This window comes from Terrapene carolina, unplaced genomic scaffold, assembly GCF_002925995.2.
Source record: "Terrapene carolina triunguis isolate 2854851 unplaced genomic scaffold, T_m_triunguis-2.0 Scaffold96, whole genome shotgun sequence".
Lineage (NCBI taxonomy): Eukaryota > Metazoa > Chordata > Testudines > Emydidae > Terrapene > Terrapene triunguis.
In genome coordinates, this window is record NW_020664447.1 from 3,772,144 (window position 1) to 3,795,860 (window position 23,717).

A 23,717-nucleotide genomic window follows, 5' to 3' on the forward strand; every position below is an offset into this window, starting at 1 on the left:
TATGACGTCAAACCAGAATGACGTTATTATACATGCTGTCTTTCTTAACTAAAAATATTATTCTAGAAAGAAAATGTCTTGTTTTCTATTCTAGAAAGAATAATGTAATATTAAGTTGTCCATTACTCTTGAATAACTAGAGTTGTGTCAGCGATTCTCTAAGGTTTGAATGTTTTCCAGTTGCTTAGTGTTAATTGTCCTTGGGATCTCAATCCTGCAACATTTTGTCAGATGAACATGCCTAATCACAGGCCTGATATTACAAGGTGCTGAGCATACGAAATTCCCAGGATTGGGTTTGTGTTATTTTCATAACAGCATTTTGCAGTTTAAGTAATTTGGCAGAGATTGCGCAGATAAATCAAATTCCAATATCAATGTGTGTAAATGTGCGTTGGTGGATCATTCAGTGAGATCTGTGATTAAGTTCATTTTCATTTATAAAACTTTTTAAAAACTTAAAATTTCATGCATTCTTGTCAGAAGAACAGAACTTGCCAAGAATTGTTCTCGCTATATAAAAATTATATGACTCCTTTACAGGCTCTGCTCTTGAAATAAAAGTAAAACATTTAAAACGTGTATAGTGTACTATTTTCTTAGCTCCCATTGAGGGCAAGACTGTGCCTTTGTCCTGGGTGTTTGCATGGAGGAGGAGGAGGACCTTCCCACTACCTGTGTGATTGCATAAGGCCTATTCCAGTTATAGATGGAGAGGTGTGGGATACAGGCCTGTGTACACAGGTTGTGCTGGTTACAAACCATCCCAGTAGCGAGGGGTTTGCATGCAGCTGGCACCACTGTGACGGCTTTTGGGTGTCAGTGGGGGCTTGAAGCCTGATGGAAGCCAGACAGCAGCCATAAACCCAGAAGAAAGGGGCATTGGAGGGTTTCATGCCTGGGGGAATTCTGTGGTGGCAACATTATATATAGAATGTTTGTGAGAGTATGTATTCTACGTGAACTTTTATTTGCCACAACAAATGCTGTAGCAAACATGAGTGCTGCACATTACTCTGTAAACATCTACACCCATTAATCATTTACTATTCCTGTTTACATATGACATGTCATCACAGATCAATATTTTTACACAGAGGACATTCTCTGTATACAATGTTACAGGAGGACCAATGGCTATCAGAAATAAAGGGTACCATCTTTTGATGTTTGTGGGAACATCTGTATGAAAATCTCCCATTTATATCACGGGAAGAATGAACCCAAAAGTCAGTTACTAATCATTCTTTCCACAGAACTATTACAAGCACAGTTATTCTCTTCACGTGGCCTGGGGCCGGGTTTTGTCTGAAAATTAAATACCTACTTTAAAAAAAGACTGTAATTTAAAAGACAAAATATAACTGTTTCCACACATATTTAAAACATAACATTTCACAACATCCTAGTTCCATAGCACTGTCCTTGTTTTGCTATTTTGGCTATTAGTTACATTATCTTATTTCATGTTCTATCTATTTATCTATCTAGCTAATTGCCTTAGTACCAAGGCAGTATGTCAAACTGATATTGTCCTATCTGTGACAGTGAAATCTTTCCCTGCTTATCAGAAATAACATTTCTCTGTGCACCTTTTACGTAAACCATTAACAACTCTGCTCTCTAGAGAAATGTGCAAATATAACAGGTGTACAAGCATACCTAACGCAATCTATGCTATGGGTACAATGCCATTACCACAGCCCTCACAGGCCATTATCATTGGTGCAGGCAGGGAAACCTGTGAATTGCAGTATGGGCGGTTCCTAGACTCAGAGCTAGCTTTCAAGATGTCATGTGAGGTCTTTATATGGCATCTGCCACACGGGTTTTTTTAGGAACAACATGAATGAAGAAGCAAATAAACACTGATTAATAAATTTGGAACAAAAGTGTACTTTGCAGGTAATTTTTTAAAAGACACATGGGTCCTGCTCTGATACTATCCTAGTCAATGGTAATCTTTCTATGAATTGGATCTGGCCCTTGGAGACTTTGAACCAGTTCCTTACACACATAATACTGCAGCCCAATCAGTGTAAAAACTGTAAATTCCAGACCAGTGGTTCTCAACCCGCAGCCAAAGCAGCAAACAGGTGCAGCCCATGTGACATCCTCAGGGCCATACAGGTAGTATATATATTGTGTGGATGCAGCCCATGTAACACAGAGAGCTGCATATGTGGCCCACAATGGTAAATAGGTTGAGAGCCACTGTTCTAGACTGTATTCATGCCTTAAACAGTTGGCAAGACAGTGGCTTAGGGCTACAGACTGCTTCTCACAGTGACTCAGAAGAAAGTCAGTCAGCAGAGCAGTTTCTGGAAATGCGAAAATGCACGGAGTTTAATGACAGCTGCCCCCAAAGTCATTATTCCACTTGGATGTCATGGTGGTGCATACCCTGAACTATACATGACACACTGGAATTTTTATTGGCTGGATGGCAAAAGCAGTGCTTAAAGTATTTCCATGTCAAGGGCCATTTTATGCAAATCTGTCACATACTGTAAAATGGGTTAATACTGCAATCATGCATTTTTGCTACATTCCAGTATTATGCAGTTAGCACAAATATTTTATAATAGAAATTATATCTATTCACTTACACTTAATGGGGTGCTTGTGGCCTCAGGCAGGTTAACATGAATTTTAATTTGTACTTATCTGCCAGAGACCAGGGAAATGCAAAATATAAATAATATTTACTCTTTTATAGGAGTCAGAATTAATGTTTTAAAGAAATATTTCAGCATCTTTCCACTCTTAAAAATAACACGGTCCTCGTGACTGTCCAGGAACCTCATTTATTTTGAGAAATGCAGTCACATTAGTAAATTTGGAACAATCAGATTGTTTGATGCAGAGAAAGTTTATTCTAATTTAAAACACTGGCTATCTAAAATTGAAGCACTAGGCACTATAGTACCCAGATTTTATACCCCATCCATGACACTGAAGTCAGTGCAGTTGCACGGAATGTGAGTCAGCACAGAACATGGCCCCAGATACCAAACCTGATATTAGGATCTTTATTACTGACATGCATTCAAATGTGGGAGAACTCTGACCATCTAAATGTCTTGGACTATATCTGAAACATCTGGCTAAATGAGAGTTAAGTAACCGTGACCTCCAAACCTGAAGCTCCTATTAGATACACTTCTGAGATGCTTCTAACTCTTAAGTCCTCAGTGTGAAGAATACCAAGAAAAGTCAGGAGTAGAAGGAATAACAACTAAAATAAATTACTTGGAAAATTCTAAATACATGGCAATACTGTATGGGGGACATTCTTCTACTTAGGCAGCTGCCATTATGCATTGCTAATGGACTAAATATCTCCCTAATAGATCATGGGCTATTTTTCAAATTCATGATTAAGATTTTTTTCCCTTCATGATAAACATTTGCATCTTGCTGAATGAGTTCAGTTCAGATAATGGGACTTCACTTGTGATACTTTTATATATATATATATAAAAAGTACACTGTAGAAATGCTCAACACACTCCTCATATGCATTCTACAAAAGCCTAACAATATTCTTGACATTAAAAATAGACTATAGAATGGTTATCCAAACTAATCATAATTAAATTAAGCAAGCTGGACAAATAGCCTGTATGTACTTTTGCAAACAGTGAGACAAGTAACAGCTGCTCCAAGAGTATTAATATAAAGTGCTTATGCTAAATCTCGCTGCAAAGCTTATACTTAAAATGTAGCTTGCTGCTAAAACACTGTTTTCTTAAATAAATAACAAAACAAGGAAACTCATGTTCGCTTACCTGTCCTCTGGATAAACAGTCACCTCAAAAGGTACACAAATCAAAGTCACTTAGCTCAGGAAATGGGTCGTTATTAAGCAGAAGTGCATACATAGTACCACCTAGCAACAGCCTTTTCTGTACAGTATCATTTGATGATGAAAGAAAGTGACTAGACCTTTCTGCTTAGCATCTGGAACTGCTTTCCCTTCTTCACTCAAGAAACATTCACAAAGTAGCAGGGTCAGGATAAGAGAAAGGTTATTAGAAGGCACACACCCAAGATCCACCTTATTTTCCTCCCAGTTTCTTTTTTGCTCTCTCCTGAGATGCTTTTAGGCCTTTTTAAAGTTTTCTTGGCTGTATTTTTCCAGAAATGTTGAAATACAGATCACATAATAAGACAATAACAGCATCCACTCTCTTTCTTGTTGGATTGTCTTTCAAAGCTCAGAGTAACTTTTAATAGGTGCTCAGAAGGAAAGAAATAGGAGTCTCTCTGCTTCAGCTAAATGAATATCACAAAGCCATTCACTCTCAGGGTACCCTCTGCAGACTGTTCCCTACAAATCTTTCTACACTTCATCTCTCAACATTACCTATAAACAACAAGGTTCATTTGTTTCAGGAACTTGTACTTTACAGACAGCTCATTTAAATGTATCATTATTACGGCATCGTTGGTGAAGGAAAGCATTGCCCTAGAGACTCACTGTTTATACGTATGAAGAATGATGCAATCGCTGTATCTAAATAGTAATCCAACACGGAATTATAGGATTCAAACAACAGACTCTGCATATCAAGAGATCAGGAGCCAAATTCAACTCTAGTGCAATCACTATATCTGAATTGGGCCCACTATTTCTACCAAAACTTCTAGAAACAGAAGCTGAATCTCTTTCATGGGTAAAGGGATGCTGAGACCCCCATATTGTTTATATGTAATTTACTTTGGCAAGGAGATAGGGAAAAGATCATAATTTTATGCAAAAGTTCCTAGGAGTAAATTAGCCCCTCCTGTTTACTAATCAGTTGAAATAATTAATCTTCTACTTATGACATCACAATTCATTGATATGCAGTGGATTATGATGTCACAGAGGATAATAACTTCAGGGAGGCCAACAAGGATCCTAAGATTGGACTTGAATCCAATTTCTTCATGAGCTGTGGATAGGCCACCTAATAAGCCAACACTGAAATTCCAGGTACATGCACTCATAGCTATTTCTCAATATATCTGACCTACTACCAGGCACCACAAGACCAGTGAGGGCCACTGTGTTTTGAAGTCATTCCCAGAAAAGTCTTCTTCAGATGATGTACATGAAGGAATAACACCACTGCTGCAGCCTTGAAACTGCTCCATCATTCCTTCATGCTGTTCTACGAAGCATGAAGAAAAGCACTGTGGAAGCTACCATTAAGAAGGCACAATGTGTGCACACACTGGAGTTATAAAAACACCTCTCTTCAGACTTAGCGGTGTTCTCACTTTGCCAAACTGATGTTTGCTCCTTTTTCATGGATCACAGATCCTGCAAATTCAAGTCAGCTATGTCACGCATCTCAGCAATGGTAACCAAATTGCAGGTGCACAAAACATTCACATTAATGAACACAGGAAAGTAAGAGTCAGTGGGCCCAATATTCAAACACAAACACCTAAACTGGATATCTAAATCCCACATATGGAGTTTTAAAATCAGAATTCAGACAAACAATACCAAATTCTAAAACCCATTCAAACACACACACCACTTGCCATAGGTAACACATAGGCCTTGGAGTATGCCCTGGAGGTCAACAAACATGGACTCTGACACATCACATGGAGAGGGAACCTCAGATATACAAATCAAGTTACGCAGTGGATCTCAATCTCAATAGGATAAGATATAAGGAGAGAGAGGTCTCCAAGGTACACAGGACCTACACCATAATGAATTTTATGAATCAAAACTGACACCCTGAATTGGACCCAGAGATTAACTGGAGGCCAGTGTAGTTTCTTGACCCCCAAGTGCCATATGCTCCCTGAGAGAAATACCCACGAATAAAGGGCTGATGTGTCTGAATGCCCTTCAAATTTTGCTCCAAATACAGTAAATTGCAGTAATCCAATCTGTAGATAACAGAGGCATGGATAACTGGTGACATCTATATCTCTTCACCAAGCATAGAGACCTTGGCTGATTTTAAACTATAGATCCACCACTTCTAAACTGAGTATCACAGGACTCAACTTACAGTTTTGTTTCAAGGCCCTCCAGCTCCAACCCTAAAATCAGGCTTTAACACAGGAAAAGCTCAGCTCAAGTGTCTGCTTAATAAATCGGTACAGGCAATTAATTTATGATTGTTCTAAAAATTGCTGATCATCATAAAGAAACAGGTAGCAAGCGTATCATACACATCACATTTCTACCTGCTGTCCAGACATTGCGCTTCTTGCCTTACCCTCTTTCCCCCAACAAATACCAGGATAATTATTCTCAGAGATCATTAGCTAATGCTCAGAGCTGCTGGCATGGTTCATGGTTTCCTTAGAGACCCAATTATAGGCTATAGGAAACAGTTTTAAAGAAAACTCCCCCTATTTTACAGGTTCATATTTATCTAACAAAACCCAATTGCTTTGCTTGCCTTTTGGGTCTGGCAGCTGAACCACAGAATGAGATGAGCCAAATTCCCCAAAATTTATTTAAATGGACCAAATTAGAAGCCTCTGAACAGCAGAGCTGCTTTTCCATGCTTCATGATGAGGTTTTCTTCCCTCCCCTTTTTGAAACAATTCATATTTTGTGCTTGCTCAAAACCTCTTTGTGAATATCTAATTAAAACAAATGAGTATTCTCTTTCAGAATTAACAGATGTAATATATTGCATCACTTGCACCATGTGATATTACATCAAAACATGATTATTTGTTGCTCTCGTAATCTGGCTGCTATAACATAGGCCAAATTGAAGTTAATAGCCCAAATGCTTCTTAAAGATCTGTACAGACACCCACATTTTAATACAATCCAAAAGAATGCTTAAATCAACATGGAATATTGCATGCTGGGACCTGTAGTCTCCACAAGCCACACCTTCATATTGAAAGTGAGTGCAGAGTAAAAGGAGACAGAGTGATTAACTTGTTTCATAAAGAACAATAAACTTCTCTCATTAAAGACAGCTCAGAATACATGAATGCTAACGTGATCATCAGTTAGGCAAATTTTTGATGCCTTTGACCAATTATCTATAAGATTTCACAAGTAGGGATTATATGGTAGGGCTGCTATATAATATCTGCTCTTCCAGCTAAAGACAATTGTATATTTTCAACTGCAGTCATGTTGCCTCCATCTAAAGGTCTGCTTTAGTTGAGTTCAGTTTGCAGTTCTTCAATATTTGACCTTTAGTTTGTATTTTCTTGTCATTTTTGAGTCTGGATATTGGGTCCTCTCTTACAGAGGAAAAAGAGTATCCATCAGTGGGTAGTTCTGACTTATTCATTTCAATTTTACTCCTGGGGGAATTCTGTGCCACTGCACAATGCAGAATTTTGAAGCAATTAACATTGTGCGTGCAGAATGTCCTTTCCCTCACAGAAACGGGCTGCAGTGCTGCTGGCCGCCACAAGGGGCCACTGGACCAAGCAGAGCCAAGCTCGCACATAGAAGACACTGCTGGGGGGAGGAGGATGGAGCTAAAGGGTTCCTGACAGCTGCAGTTGCCAGCACACCCTGAGGGAAGGAGAGGGCGGGATGCAGGAAACTCCATGCAAGCCTGGGACCAAGCATCAGGTTGTTTCTCCCTCTGGATCCCTGGGCTCGGGGGGGGGGGGGGGGGGGGAGGGGGGGGGGGGCGCCGGGCGGGGGGGGGCGGGGGGGGGGGGGAGAGGTTGTGGGTGTCTGGCCCCTCGGCTGGGCTCAGAAGGGGGAAGAAAGGGACAGAGAAACAGGAAATGGGTTGTCATAGGGGTTTCTTTAACTCTCTACTCCCGGGGGGGAAATTGTGTGTGTCTGTATTGTTACAGACATACTTGCTGACAGGTATTTTGAAATAAATTACCAAAATAACTGAAACTGACGTGATTATGTAGTGTTATTGAGATAAATAAAATTTGCAGACTTTTGCAGAATTTTAAAATATTGTGCGCAGAATTTTTTATTTTTTGGCACAGAATGCCCACAGGAATACAATTTGTAGGCTAGCTCTGTAATGATTTTGCCATGAATATTATTATACAAGTCATGGAAACCCAATAGTACCATGTACAATTTATTTACATGGTTTCACAGAAAATAAAAGTCATTCCACAGGATCAATTCAAACAAAGATTTAATAATAATAAAAATTATTATTGAAATTTTCAACTTTTAGAAGGCTTTTCATCCATTCATTTCAAAGCACTTTACAGAGGTGGGTAAGTATCATTATTCTCATTTTACAAATGGAAATAAACAGCTTGCCTAAACTCACAAAACAGAAATGTAACCAGGGCTTAAACTCAATCAGTACATGCTGGCATGGTGTGTCAGCACCTTTTTCATGCTGCCTTCTTATGGTTCAGAATCTAAGCTTTCATTAAGAAAAAAGTCTCTAGCTGTTATGGTTGCCAATTTAGCCTTGAAAACATGTTGTGAGTGTAACTGACACACAGACATCTACCTATGTTGCAGAACCTGATATCATAACTCATCTCAAAGGGTGCTAACTCAGATACCTAATGATAAAAAATTTTAAATTAAAATTGTTAATAATTTCATTTCTCAGCAAAGCATGTAAGACAGGAGAAGGAGGATTATATGACGAAGAACTGCACAATATACTGATGCCACAAGGGAGCTTTTTCAAGGAAGGAAAGCTAAACACAAGGAACCGCCCAGCAGAGACCATGGATGCATTCGGATTCCAGTGAGGGGCAGCCAAGCACAAGGAGAACAGACAGCATGCCTGAGCAAATTTTAAACATCTGTACAATCTACTGTGGGTGGCTTCTCATGTACGTAGAGCTTACTTTGTAGTCAAAGCCTGCTTTTTTATTGTGGGAATACCACCTGTTCCCACCCAAAGCTGTCCTTTGAATGTAACACTTTCCCAAACACTAAACACATTCATCCTATGCAGCTACACAAGGGATGAATGTGGCCCATACTATTTAACATGTAAAAAGATTGGAAAACATACACTGAATTGCAGAAAAAGTAAATGAGAGTCAAACCACTAACTCCCACTGATTTCCAAGGCCTCCTATTACCAGTAAAATGTTCAGTCACCAAACCCGTGAAGATCATTTACTTTTACGTCCTCTTGTCGGAGCTGTCCTCAGATGAGACTCACTGACTTAAGTTCCAATGTTTTTAAACCACCAGCTCTCACAAATCAAGTCTAAGGTACTCCCAGTTTCCCCAGAGAGTTCAAGTTACCTCAGATAACACCTAACACCTCTTCCTGAGCAAGAACATTGAGATGCAGCTTAACATGTACTTTCTTCACAACCTCAACAGCCATTAAGTAATTTACCCAGTACACTTTAAATCCATCTTTGCAGCAATCCTAGAGGCATCACAAAGACAATTGAAATGGGAAGAGATGGCTTAATCCTGCTATCTCATAATTTGTACTATTGTACTGAAAGACGGGGATTAAAATACATCTCTATAGCTAAGGGCTTTGTTTATCTTAGATTGCTTTCATTTGGAAATGTACTAGATTTTCCCCCTCACTTTGCATTTGATTGCATTTAGGGCTTGTTGATAAAGTGTTACCGAGTCTGAAAAGACTTGTGAAGAACTGAGTTAGCTGACTTGGTGCTGATGACAATTTTGTACTCAGGACATACTAGAACAAATCATGTTCAGCGTCATGTCACCTAACTGATTCAATGATTTATCTGGGTCTATGCTGATAATACAGTCATGGTCAGCATCACATAGCTAACTTAATTCTCTACAATTGTGTTCAAGCACAATAACAAACATTTTGTAGTATAGACAAGCCTTTACCAGCATTTTCAGCCACTGATTTAAGTGAGACACAGATGTGTTTTCTTTGCTGCTCATGTTGCTCAGATATTAATTAGAGGTTTGCACCTGGTGTCTTCCTTAAGTTTATTGGGTTATCACTGTTGATTGGTTCTTTTCTCTGCTATTTCTCCTATGTGGCTCTTATAGATCAGGAGCAATTATGGGTAACAAGCCAAGGTGGGAAGCAGCGCATTGCAGCTTTTGGCAAAACTTTGTTTCATGGGTGCTAGATTAGAATGTTCAGGTCCACTAGTGCTGCAGGTAAATAATTCCTGATCCACTCCACAGGCAACCATGAAAAAATGTATAATATTTTTAAAATATAATTAATCATCATCATAGCTAAATCCAATGTATCCAAGGATGACAAAGGCCTTTACAATGGCAAGAATCGTCATCATCTTCATTCCATATTTGGGGAAACTGATACACAGAGAGGTTGAGGCCAACATTTTCAAACTAGGCTACATCCAATTAGGCACTAGTAAATCAGAGGCTGAGTTGAAAAGAGAACCTAGTTCTCCTGGAATTGATCATAAAAAGCCACCAGAGGGCTTAGACAGAACTGTGGTATGTAGAAATACCAGAGGACAGTTAATGGTTCCCCTTTTATAATTTGTTTGAAGCGACTGTTCAGCTATCTGTGCCTCATTCTCTTATTCTAGTCTTGTACCTTTTTTACTCAGTTCCCTGCACATGAATAGCCTCCTTCTTCCGCTGTGCTAAGTGAGTTCCCTTTCCTCCTCCAATATTTCTTCCACTTAGCCTTTCAACCATGATCTGCTTCCTAGTGCTGTTTCCAGCCATTCTCACATCTGAATCATTTGGGTTTGTGTTATCTATCCAATTCAGATTGTCAGCTCTTCACAGCAGGGACCACGTCTGCCTACAGGTTTCTAACATAACTGCTCTGCAACTGTTACAAATTGATATGATTTTTTTTCTTACAATCAGTGTTAATGTTTTCTCAGTAAAAAAGTGACTGACTTCAACAAGCTAGGTTCTAGTTTGGCGTATTACCATATCTGTTTCTGATTCCGTGTGTCTCGTTCTACAATTCAGAAACACTTGTGCATTTATTTTTAAAATAACTACTACAAACTCTAACCACAACTTCATGCTCAACAGAGCCAGATTCACAACATCCTTGTCTTTGCAACTAAAGTGCACTAAGCTTACTTAGTTTAGTTAAAAATGGATGGAGTCAATATGATAATTACAGTATATAGTGGAATCTGCTTATGATGAACCTGAGATGCAGTGATGTAAAATGGAAGTGCACCAAAATATATACACTGCCATTCCAGTTATAATGACCTTCAATAGAAGTGAAGGACCAGATTCAGATATCAAAATGTATTCTAAATTTTTCTATGGAAAAAAAAATTTACCTTAGAAAGTGCCATTGTATTCAAAGAATTGTGTAAAGAAGTTATAGCCTAGCAGCTACCTTACAATACTTTTTTGTAAAACAAACATGCAGGATGTTAACACTTGTTTAAAACAATTATTTAAAAACAAACTGATTATGTGAGTTTAAACATTTTTCCAAATTATTTAATTTGTCTCTAATAGATTTTGTTTTTCCCAATAAACGTTTATTTAGGGAGAAGGTACCCCACCCACCTCTTTCTCATTTCTAATTTTAAGTCTCCTAGTAATTCCTTTACAACATATTTTAAAGAATAATTGAGTAAATAAGTGTTTCTCAATCTGCCTATTACAGTATTGCATTATAAAGTGCCTAAGAAGTACAAAATAGTACATGAAATGTTACCTTCATACATAACTTCATGCTCAGTTGGAGTGTAATTGTATCCTTGAATCAAATCTGGAAGACAGTCCTTACAAAAGGAGTGAAGACAAGGCAGCAGTCTGGGGTCTCTTCTCTTTAGTTCCCATTTGCACACCAAACAATTCCTCAACAGATCTAGGCTCTCCATTTTCCTAGTCCAAAGTTTGACATCAAGGACACTAAAAGTCACAAAATGACTCATTACAACCACTTTCTACTTAATGAAGCGCTCGGTCACCCAAGTGAAAACTACAAGCCAACTGCAGGAGGCACATTCTCAAAAGCAACATTTATTTAGCCCCTTTGAAGAAAGGGGAAGTTCCTTGCAGGTGAAAATTGCATACCCACATTACTGAAAATAACGTTTTCTTTGCAGATTAGCGCATTGGAAAAAGTGGTTTTAGGCAAACAAACCAAAATTCCATTATCAGTACATAGTGCTTGCTACTTTTGATAAAATCTGAGGCATACTGTACTGTGGATCTATTTATAGTAATGCTAACTGTCTAAATTCTCACACGCTGTACTCTTTCTGCTTGCAGTTCTCAAAGCGGATGGAAAATGTTCCAACTTTTTCTACATTTTCTTCCCAACATTTTACAATCAGCAACAGAAGTAAATGGGAATTAGGCATAAACAGTTAAAATCCCATTCCCATTTGAACAATGCATGATAGAAAGCTGCATACAGAAAGGCAAAGATACTTGTAATGATGAACATTTTTGCTTCTAAAGATTTAATAATGTGCACCTTACACACTGCACAAGTGTCATCTTGGGGTTCCACGCTTACTGCCTCTCAAAGACTACGAATCAAATTTTCTCCCTTTACAAGTAAAACAATGTTTTCCCTAACTTTAGCCTGGGATTTCCAAGTAAACTGTACTTGCTGGCTTATGCCTCAGCCCAGATTCTGAAATTGGAACTGAAGTCTCAGTTCCAACATGGAAATAATCCAAACATGCAGCAGGAAACTTTGGAAGTTACAACTGATGAAGTTTCCTTCTTGTTATTCTACAGAGAGGGGGAAAAGGTGAATGTAGTTCTGCCCTCCCCTACTCCCTGGAATAAGATGAAGATTTCACCCCATTGGGCCACAGATCCTGCAAGATTCTCAAAGAGCAAGGGACACAACTACGCTGCTGTTCATTGCCTCCGCTTTGCTGCTTGGCCCTGGAAGCATGCCTTCTACTGGGACTGTCCCTGGAGCTCCCCTATAAAGGAGCTCCACAGCACGGAGGGCAAACAGCTCAAGCATGTTTGGGTTGTATTAATTGATGTTGCTTTCTCCCATGTGTATGGGCAGGGGAGAATCTACAGGAACCCATCTGGCTCCCTTCACCTATACCCTTTGTAGAGCTATTGCAGAGGGGCTTCTGTGAGGTAGGAGAGACAGAGAAGCATGCTGCAGAAGCAAAATACCCCATTTCTGCAGGTGAACGTGCCCCCTGTGCACAAGGGAGCACACGTCACTTAGGTAATGATTCTCTTCAGGGTGTGTGAGCCAGGACAAATCCAGCTGTCTCCCACAATAATATCATAACAGGTCAGAATGCAGAGATGCCTTTGTTTTAGGTAAGTTGACTAAGAACTTCACCCCACCCACACAAAGCGCTAGATGACATATGTAACAGTTGTCAAGGTAAATCTCAAAAGCTTGCCTTTTCTACTTTCATCCAGTCTGTCCAATGGATAGAAATCCTGATGTTCTATTTTATTTGTGTCAAGCTCTTTCACAGGGATTTACCAAGTATTCACATGCAATAATTTGTAAGGATGGGATTAGGGAGTGGAAAAGCCTTTCTCATAGGTCTGGGGCTCCTCCAGTGACATTTTGTTGTTGTTATTTTGTTTGTTTGTTTTTAAAAACACGCCATTGGGAATAATCTGCTGCATTCCAAGGGCAAAAAAAATGGTGTCCATTCAGAAGTATTTTTATAAGTCAGAGGAAAAGGACAAAGGAGAAAACAGTGGATGGCTATTACTTGAGCCAAAGAAGTCCTCTCAGCCTACCCATGTCCCCTTCAACAGGATTACCAGAGCTGAATAGAAAATTGGGCCACTCAATATTAGCCATAGCTTTCATGTTTCACAGAAGGGCTCCTGTTCCACACCACAAAGTAGCTCACTCCCGCCTCCTACAAGTATAAAATCATAACCTATTAAGTCAAAATAAACTTCAAAAAGAGGGAAAAGCAATGAATGCGGAATAAAAAAAATTTGCTGAACTGAATGCAGATCATTTTTATTTAACAAACGCAGCTGGAGAGACCACAGTGTCGGTGCAGTGGCTTTATACAACAGAGTAAACAGGATGACATACTGTTCCCATAGACTGCAATTCCATTCTAGCTTCCATTAGCAAGACTGGAATTGTGCAATTGTGAAATGATCACTTTTGATGTTTCCTGCAAGCTTTTGTTCTTTAGAGGCCATCTGGGGAAAGTACTCGAGAAAGCTTTATTGCAGGCACAAGACACCTACCCATTGAACACATATAACATTTTCATATCACTTAAATGAGACAGAAAGACATTATGTGTTTCTCATTTAAAATTATACTGTGTTTCTAGTCTGCCCGTTACAAGATTAACGCCCACTTACTGAAAGATATTTATTACATCTGAGGGGTTCAGAAAACAACAATTTCCCCCCCTTTACAATAAGTTACATAATATTACCAGCATGTGCGTAAACTTGGGCAACTAGCACAACTCTTACATATGTGGGATATAACTAGAGAAGCTTCTCAGGTCCTGAGTAATGCTGAGCAATCTCTCTAGACTTTACTGAGGGGCTGAGCCAGACAAACAAGCATATGAATAAAGCAACATTTAGACAAACTATAAACAATGGGCACACATTTAAAGCAAAACAAATGGATTCTCTAAAAGCAAAGGCTGGGAAGCATACTCTTTTTATATCATGGAACAACAACATCTGAATGACTCAAAAATTACAATCTGTCCATTTTAAAAAAAAAAAGAGTTTAACAGTAACACATTTTAATTTTACCATTTACAATTTTAAAACATATTGGACTAAATTTTAAAACCTGCCTCTTATTTTGCAACCACAACCAGTTGCAGGCGCAAATGAAAATATGTGGCCCTCTAGCTACTTGATTGCACTAGCATATCAGACAGACAACAATAATCTATCATTTGCATCCATAGTTGACTGCAGATTCAACATTAGAGGCCGTTTTAAGGCCCATTTAAAAATAAGCTCCATTAAATGTATCAATAGTATAATTAGATAACATGATAATAATAATGATTATTTATATATGAACTCACTTTATTTGATGCATCTTCATGATCCATCTTCCAGAGGTAAATGTTCAAAGTGGTCTTCTTCAGTCTCCAGCAGTACATACCTATACTTTAGAAAGGGAGAAAAAAGTGATCTGGGAAACTACAGGCCCGTTAATTTGTCCTCAATAGAATGCAAGGTCTTAGAACAAATTTTGAAAGAGAAAGTAGTGAAGGACATTAAAGATAAAATACAACATGGTATTACAAAAGGTAGATCATGCCAGACCAACATGATCTTCCTTGAGAAGATAACCAATTTTCTAGACAAAGGAACTGCAGTAGATGTAATATACCTGGATTTCAGTAAGACATTTGGTACCTTTACACATGGAAAATTATTAGTTAAATTGGAGAAGGTGGGGATTAATACGAGAATCAAGAGGTGGGTAAAGAACTGGTGATAGGGGAAACTACAACAGATCATACTGAAAGGTGACTGTCAGGCTGGAGGAAGATTACTAGCGGAACTCCTCAAGGCTCCATATTGGGACCAATCTTATTTCACATTTTCATTAATGACATTGGCTCAAAAAGTGGGTGTGCACTAATAACATTTGTGGATGACACAAAGTTGGGAGGTATTGCCAATACAGATAAGGACCAGAATATCATACAAGAATATTTAAATGACCTTGAAAACTGAATAGAAATCTCCAATGGCCAGAGATGGGGCACTATAGGGAGAGAGCTCTCGGTTAATATATTCTTTCCCAAGTGTCTGGCTGGTGGGGCTTGCCCACGTGCTCAGGGTCTAACTAATCATCATATTTGGGGACTGGAAAGAATCTTCCCCCAGATCAGAATGACAGAGACCCTGGGGAATTTTGAATTCCTCTGCAGCATGAGGCACAGGTCACTTGCTGGTTTGAACTAGCATAAATGGTGGATTCACTGCAACTTGCCGTCTCTAAATCAAGACCTGAGGGCTTCAGTAACTCAGCAAGAGGCTACAGACCTACTACAAGAATAGATGGGTGAGGCTCTGTGGCCTGCAACATGCAGGAGGCCAGACCAGATGATCATAATCACGCAGGGGACTGGACTAGAACACCTCTCAAGCTCCCTTCCAATCCTACGCTTTTATGATGGCTCCTTCTGGCCTTAGTCTATGAGTCTATGCTCCTCACAAATACTTTAACATATTGCTTCATTACGAATTAGAACACACAAATATATTAATTTTATAATAGGAGGCTGAGTTTTTAAGGAAGTGTAATGTTTAGACAGATGGCTAAAAAATTTTCCAGAACCAAGGCCATGCAGCAACAATGCAAACCCACCTTATGAAGTACTGAGAGCCATCAGTACACCCTGGCTTCAGTTGAAGGACACAATACATCACAGAATTAGGATTTCCAGGAAGATGTAAATATGTTTCATAGAAGAAGAAAGCATAAGGCAAACGGTGCCATAATTTGAGCGTCTTTGTAGCTTAGGGCTGTGACTTTCATAAGTCATCTGATTTTCTCTCTCTTGTGTGTCCTCATCTTTATTTCTTGCTGATGCCATCAAATGGTGGTTTTGCTATCTTCCTGGTGTTAAAAGGGGGTGTTTGTTGTGAGGATTCCACACGGCTTGTACAACATTATAATATTTTATCTTAACATATTTGTTTATTTTATAATTGGTACGCTGACAGTTATTTGGGTTGGCAAGGGCTTGGTTTCATTTGTTGAATACCACCAAACAAAAATACCTTTTCATATTTATAAAACATGGATACAAAGTAAAGAACAAGAGGGAAAACAAGCAAAACATTTAAAATCAAAAAGTTAAGTAAGTCTTCATTTTAATTAGCTCCTTCATTCTTGCTCTCTATTTGTGCAGAACCTATTAATGGGAAAATCCTTAGTCCGAAGTCTCTTAAATGTCATCAGATGTCCTTCCTGGGAATCATATCAAATTGTAAAGATGACCACTGAGTATCTAGTAAATTCTATCTAGCTTGGTGATATCCTTTCTTCAGCAAAGGCTAGTACCTGATACTTCCAAAGAAAAAAAAAGAAACATAATGCACCTGATGTGGCACACTAGAACTATCCTGTGTTATTGAGAAAAAAAAGAAATTATGCTAAATTCTAAAACACTGTCAGTAGGAAGGGTCAGACTCAGAGGTCTTAAGAAAACTGCAGTTGTAAATCACAACCTAATGGAAGCTGTGTGAGGTTCACAGATTATGAGCTTGTTCCATCCACTCCAATTTCACTCACTCTCTTATTTAGGTCATATGTGTGCAGCAACTCTACTTCTGTGTAATTTGTAAACAGAAAGGTAAAAAACTAGCTTTATTACAAACTATGATCAACTGCTGGAAATAGGTTACTAGACACCTCAGCAAATGTATAGTACAAGACTGTAAAGGACAAAACCACTCAGGTTCACAATTGCTCCTAAACATTTATATACAGGACCTCAAAATTAAAAAAAATATATTGTCATATTTTAGTAACAGTTTCTCCTATGTCATTCTCCCCACTTTTATTTGTACTAAGCAGCAAGTATTAAAGGACACTATCATATATTTAATGGAAAACTTTGGAGTGAACTGTAAAAAAATCCACTTATAAACAAAAATATTAGTTGTAATTAACAGGCAATGTTTTCACTAAAGTATAAATAGTTAAAACACTTGTTTTAAACCAAAATTATTTGGCAAAAACAATAATCTTTTACCAGTAAGCCCAAGCTATTTTAAACTAGGTTTATAGCAGAGTCTGAAGGTTTTGGAACAGCCAAAGAACTGTAAATATTTCTGCTGTTACACTCTATTTGCATGAGCTTATAACTCAACCATGAAAATTTATTCTGGGCTAACACCTGGCCACATAGGATACGTCTACACTGCAGCTGGAAGGAAGCTTCACAGCCTAGGTAGACAGAATTGCCCTAACAGGGCTTGAGCTAAAATATAGCAGTGTGGATGTTGCGGCTCCAATGAAAACTCAGGATAGCAACCTGAGCTTAGACCCACAGGGTTTGGCAGGCTTGAGAGCCTGAACTGCCACTTGAAATGCAACACCCACACGGCTAATTTTTAGTGCACTAGCTTGAACCCTACTTTCACAAGTCTCTCTAGGGGGCTAGAAGGCTCAGTCCCTGCTACCATGTAGACAATACCCAAAGGGTCTCATTTTGGGAGTGAATTTATTTTATGAAGAAAGAACTGACTACTTTGCACATGTATAGCAATCTCCATTTGAATACTTTAAAAGCCTTTTAAAACATTAAGGAAGTAAGATTCACACCACCCAGGCAAGGTAAAGAGCATTTCCATTGTATCTGTGGGAAAGCTGAGGAACATAGGAGTTAAGTGGCTTGCGGAAGGTAACACAGCAAATCTGTCACAGGGCCAGGAACAGACTCTAGAACGCCTGAATCCATATCCTGTGCTCTAAGCACAAACCCACAGCATCCGCCACGCAAGCTCTTGCGGTGCAACAGGAACACTATTTCCAACCACACGCCCACAAAATCATTTGCCTTAAAAACTTGTTTTTTTTTATAAAATAAGAAAGGCGGGGTGCTCTTTGTTGCCTTCCAGCGTTTAGGATTCATGTTTTCAAGCTTTTCGCACAAGGAGGGCCACCACGCTACTTGACACACGAAGTACAAGCCGAGTGTTCCCTAGCCCCGTGACTCCAAGAGCTGGGGCTTCAGGGAGACCATCAAACATCAGCAGCCTGGTGGTAACGTCATGGGACCAGAGCGAGCAGCTCAGGAACCCCCGGAAGGGGGCGGCAAGGGGACTCTGCCCCGAGCCGGAACGGGGAGCAGCCCGGGCTCAGAGCCCCCTACCCCGAGCACGGGCGGAGGAAGGCCCCTGGGGGGAGCGAGGGCCCGCATGGCCCGATCATGTCCAGACACGGGATAGAACCCAGCGACGCTAAACGCTCGCTCGCTAACCCAGCCCCACTCAGCTCCTCCCAAACCCCGAAACCGGAAATAGGCTGCTTGAGATCTCGCGAGAGACTTCGCTCCCCTGCCTTCATTTCTGCTTCCTCCGCCCTCCACTTCCCGCTTCTCGCGAGACATCAGCCCCTCTTCTTTCTTTTACCCGACGCCGCCAGCATGGTGAGCTGCTGGCTGCGGCCGCGTGGCCGGGCAGGGCTGAGGGGAGCAGCCGGGAGGGGGGAGCCTGGCGCGCGCGGCTCCCCGCGCTCTGGAGAGGGGACTTCGCGTGCTCGTGGCCGGGCCCTCCGGTTCCCTGCGCCGCCCCGCTACCACTTTCCCAGGGGAGCGGGTCCCGCCGGGCTGGAGGGAGGGGGAGCGCGCAGGGGGCAGTCCGGAGCCTTCCCCGGCTTCCCCGCGTCGCCCTGAGGCCGGGGGAGCTTCATCCCTCGTCCCAGCCCCGAGGGGGCCCGGGCAGGAGGCGGGACGCGGGCCCCGCTTTCCGGCCCGGCCGCTCGGTAACGCGCTCTGCTCTCTGCAGCCCTCCAGACTGAGGAAGACCAGGAAGTTGAGGGGACACGTCAGCCACGGCCACGGTCGCATCGGTGAGTGCGGAGCGCAGCCCCACGTCGGGTCTGCGTCCCCTGCTCCCCCTCTGGACCCGGATCCGTCCTGGGGGACGTGTCCCTCTCCCCCGTGCAGTAACAGGCTGCAGCCCCACTCGCACGATGCGTGCTGGGCAGTAGCCGGCCTCTCGGGGACTTCAGCGACGTACCGCATTTCTGGCATCACGATTTCTTCTTGTCTCTCCTTCCAGGCAAGCACAGGAAGCATCCCGGTGGCCGTGGCAATGCTGGGGGTATGCACCACCACAGGATTAACTTTGACAAATAGTAAGGCACCTAAAAACCATGCCTCGTCCTTCCTCTGTTTCCTAGCCATGTTGAGATGTCACGTGGCGAACTAGCTTCCATAGTGGGCATTTTGAACCATTCATGTAAACGGACAGGCTTTGTAACAAGGCAGCCCTTCGTAGTCCTCTGTTGTATGTGCACTTCTTCTTTCCACAGATTAGTGTGATTAACAATGTTGGTGAGTTCAGAGTGGGGTAATTATTTCAGAACTGTTCACGTGTTGGGTTTTTTAGAACTTCGTTAACTAAAGGTTGGGATACCAGTAGTCTGTTCAGATCTGAGCCACTGCAATTTTAATATATGGTAACCATACAGATCGAAAATGTAACATTATCCGGCTCTTATTAACATTCATGGGGCAAGAGATATGTATTTAAAGATGTCCGAGACTAGAGTCACATCTAGACACTGCTTCTTGTCATGGTGTGCTAGAGTACTCGGAGAATAACTACTAACCTTTATTCACTGACTGTCCCTATTAGTAGTTCAGTCAGTCACCAGGTTAGTAACAAGGCCTAGACCTCCATTCCAAAGTTTTGGGTGGACAGAGATTGCACGCTGAACCAAAACTAATCAGAAAGGATGCACAAGTTGTGAATTCTGCTTACAAAAATATTAAATTGTATTTGTAGATTCAGAAAATGTGATCATCACTGAAATACAAGAACAGTTGATTACATCAGCAAATAACACTTCAAATACAGTATTTCTCTACTTATTTTCCTTTTCTGTCACAGGTTTTGCTTATTTGATAAATTAGCAAGAACAACCAGGGACAATTTAGTTGATATTAATGTGTGTATTGAAGTACACAAACATTTCATTCACATGTAGTCTCTTATGCATGAGTCCAGATTTAAAAAATCCAAATAATAAAACTTCAGCTGCTTGAAAAAAGACACTTTGTTTACGCATTTAACATTCTTGAAACCCCAATACTTCTAATTTAAACCAAATAGAATGTCTTATATTGATTTTTCTTTCTAGTCATCCTGGTTATTTTGGGAAAGTTGGTATGAGACACTATCACTTGAAGAAGAACCAGAATTTCTGCCCTACTGTTAATCTGGATAAACTGTGGACACTTGTTAGTGAACAGACAAGACTCAACTATGCAAAAAATCAGGCTGGATTAGCACCTGTCATTGATGTTGTACGCTCGGTAAGTGTGCTTTACTTGGCATACGTTCACATTGGAATTGGTTGCATTTATTTTTTTGCCTAGGGTCTTGTTCACTGATCTACTGTATGAAACTAATTTTGCTTAAATATGTGCCGCTGTATTTTTCATCTTTATTTGGCTTGTCTTTAACATTTTTTAACAAATTTTAAAATAATTTCCCCCTAGTATTTAATGTTCACAGTTAAGAAAAATACTTTAAACTAGCTTCTGTGATGTATGTAATCAGTACTCTCCACATTAAACTCAGTCTTACTGGAGTCTCTCTCTCCCCTTGTGCACCTATAACTAAGGCTAGGTTTTAGTCATGGGTATTTTAGTAAAAGTCATGGACAGGTCACGGGCAGTAAATAAAAAATCACAGCCCATGACCTGTCCATGACTTTTACTACATACCCCTCACTAAAACTGCGGGGGGGAGGCAGTGCATGCCCTGGGACCCCTGCTGGGGGTGGGGCTAGCATTTCCCCACCTGGCTCCAACAAGCATTTCCCCACCTGGCTCCAACAAGCATTTCCCCAGGGCTCCTAGGGGGAGTGGCAGCCAGGGGGGATCCGTGCACAGCTCGTGCCACAAGTGCTGACTCTGCAGTCAGTTGGAGCTGCAGGGACATGCCAGTGGGAGCCAGGGATCCCTTGCCTAGGTAAATGCTGACCTGCACCTGAGCCCCCTCCTACACCCAAACTACTGCTACTGGCCCAGGGCCCAAGCTGGACAGCCCCTAAGCCAGCACCAGCCGCTACGGCGGTCATGGAAAGTCACGGAATCTGTGACAGACATGAAGCCTTACATGCAACTGCTCAGATCAGTTATAGGTATCAGCTTTAGGAGACCACTGGAGGATGCCAGTGTAACAGTGTCAGCAACATAAGTTTTGTAGGCATAAGTGGTAGTGTAGACATGGCCTTAGAGCTTTTAGTGCATGTAATTTTCTAGCGTAATGTGGGTTAGCCTCTCCACATCGAGGCTAGAGTCACATCCTGGCACTTCTCATTGTCTTGGTGTGCTATAGTTCTCGGAGAAAGACTACTGTTCTATATTCACTGCCTATGGTGTGTTATGCCTCAGTCAGTCACCTGATCAGTAACATTGTTTTAATTAAAACTGATACTTTCAGCCAGCCTGGTTAGAGTAGGTCAAAACAAAGCCATATGGGGGACTCTTATGACCAACTTAAGGACTATTGTTAGATCTAGAAGAGGTGTCATCTTTAATAGAACCAACTAGCTGTTGGAAGATGTTAACTAGTCAAGCAATTGCTTTCTGTTGTTTCCTAGACTCGTTTTCCAACATCAAAAGGAGGCAGCTAGCCCTACTGATGTCTATTGGGGGGGGAAGCTGAATAATTATAAGCTCTCCAATAGCCAAGAGATAAGATGGGCTTTATTGTGTATCATGAAATGCTAAACTCTTGTTAGGATTGTTGAAAACTATGCCAAAATTCTATCTTTAGCTGGTTGTTGGTTAACAAAATCCATTAAAATGAAGAATCTGATATTTAAATAACTTTCTTCATGGACTGTAGAGTTCCATTATCTACAGATGTTTGTAAAATTCAAAGAGAACAATTAAAATTCTTGGCAAAACTATACAGCTTTAAGCTCATGTAATTTTTATGTTTTGAGAGTATTTGATGATAAATTCACACCATGCAAAACTACTGAATTGCAAACATCAATCAGGACCAAATTTTAATGAAGAAAATGCAAATTTGATACTTTTAGTTTGTATTTCTCTCCAATTACTATTAAAGATTGTGGATGCAGAGGATTATAGTTCTTCCTGAATATTATTTATGCCAATTTCTCTTGTATCTTTCTAGGGTTATTACAAAGTCCTGGGCAAAGGGAAGCTGCCCAAACAGCCTGTAATTGTGAAAGCAAAATTCTTCAGCAGGAAAGCAGAGGAGAAGATCAAAGAAGTTGGTGGAGCCTGTGTGCTTGTGGCATAAAGGATTTTTTAATCAAGTTTGAATAAAGACTGTATCAGATGTCTGAAATTTTTTTTTAAGTTACTTTCAAAACCAAATCATGATTTTTGGGGGGAAGGTTAGATTTTGACTTATGTGGATATTACTGAGACCATAGTCCTATTGAGTACTCCACCACAACAAGCAACTACTAATTTATGTATTGGCTGTTTCTTATGAGTGTCAGTCAGTATCTTAGGAGCAATCGCTTCCTATTTAACTGCTAAAATAAACTTCAAGTGTAATGTTGAAAACTGCCACAGTTAAGATTATGCCATAATGGATTTACTTTTAAGCCTCTTTTGAATACTGAGACCCTCTTGCATTTTGTTGAAATATTAAATTACTTACTTTAGCAGTCCTGTAGGTTGAACTTGAAGGGTGTGATAGATTGAAGTCATTCTTAGAGACCCCTGCTGGTAAACAAAAGGGGAGGCAGGCTCACATCCAAGCAGCAATTTAATTACTTACTGCATAGAACTACTCTTTAGCATCTTTTGATACCATATTGTGAACACACAGCATATTCTGTATCTATAGAAAACTTTTTTGCTTGGGTGCAGAGTACTGCTTACCCATTTGAGTCACTTTTACAAATAAAACCACTTGATTTAAAGTGTTAGAATCTAAGAAATTTAAGATCTGAAGTCCTAGGAATGCAGTGAGCTAAATGCAATGATAAAGCAATACATCTCTACCCCGATAGAACACGAATTTGGATATAATGCAGTAAAGCAGTGCTCGGGAGGGTGGGGCTGTGCACTCCGGCCGATCAAAGCAAGTTCGATATGATGTGGTTTTACCTATAACGCGGTAAGATTTTTTTGGCTCCTGAGGACAGCGGTATATTGGGGTAAAA

General features: G+C 40.4%; 2 protein-coding genes and 2 non-coding genes across 4 annotated transcripts in view; 3 read left to right on the forward strand and 1 right to left on the reverse strand.

Moving 5' to 3' along the window:
• Positions 1–14,909, reverse strand: part of TRIM66 (tripartite motif containing 66) — a 71,288-nt gene extending 56,379 nt beyond the window's left edge. The window contains exons 1-2 of the mRNA XM_026651459.1: positions 14,890–14,909; positions 11,574–11,770 (exon numbers count right to left, since the gene is read on the reverse strand). Of these exons, the coding sequence (XP_026507244.1) occupies positions 11,574–11,770; positions 14,890–14,909 (217 nt within the window). The remainder of the gene's footprint in view (positions 1–11,573; positions 11,771–14,889) is intronic.
• Positions 14,910–18,896: 3,987 nt separating this feature from the next.
• RPL27A (ribosomal protein L27a) lies at positions 18,897–22,888 on the forward strand. The gene is made up of 5 exons (XM_024196523.2): positions 18,897–18,978; positions 19,337–19,400; positions 19,613–19,688; positions 20,697–20,871; positions 22,712–22,888. Exons 1-5 carry the CDS (start codon positions 18,976–18,978, stop codon positions 22,838–22,840), a joined length of 447 nt encoding a protein of 148 aa, XP_024052291.1. The 5' UTR covers positions 18,897–18,975; the 3' UTR covers positions 22,841–22,888.
• On the forward strand, positions 20,092–20,223 carry LOC112104594. The gene has a single exon (XR_002907932.1). It is a non-coding gene; the product is annotated as a small nucleolar RNA SNORA3/SNORA45 family (small nucleolar RNA).
• On the forward strand, positions 21,850–21,981 carry LOC112104553. The gene has a single exon (XR_002907924.1). It is a non-coding gene; the product is annotated as a small nucleolar RNA SNORA3/SNORA45 family (small nucleolar RNA).
• Positions 22,889–23,717: the final 829 nt, after the last annotated feature.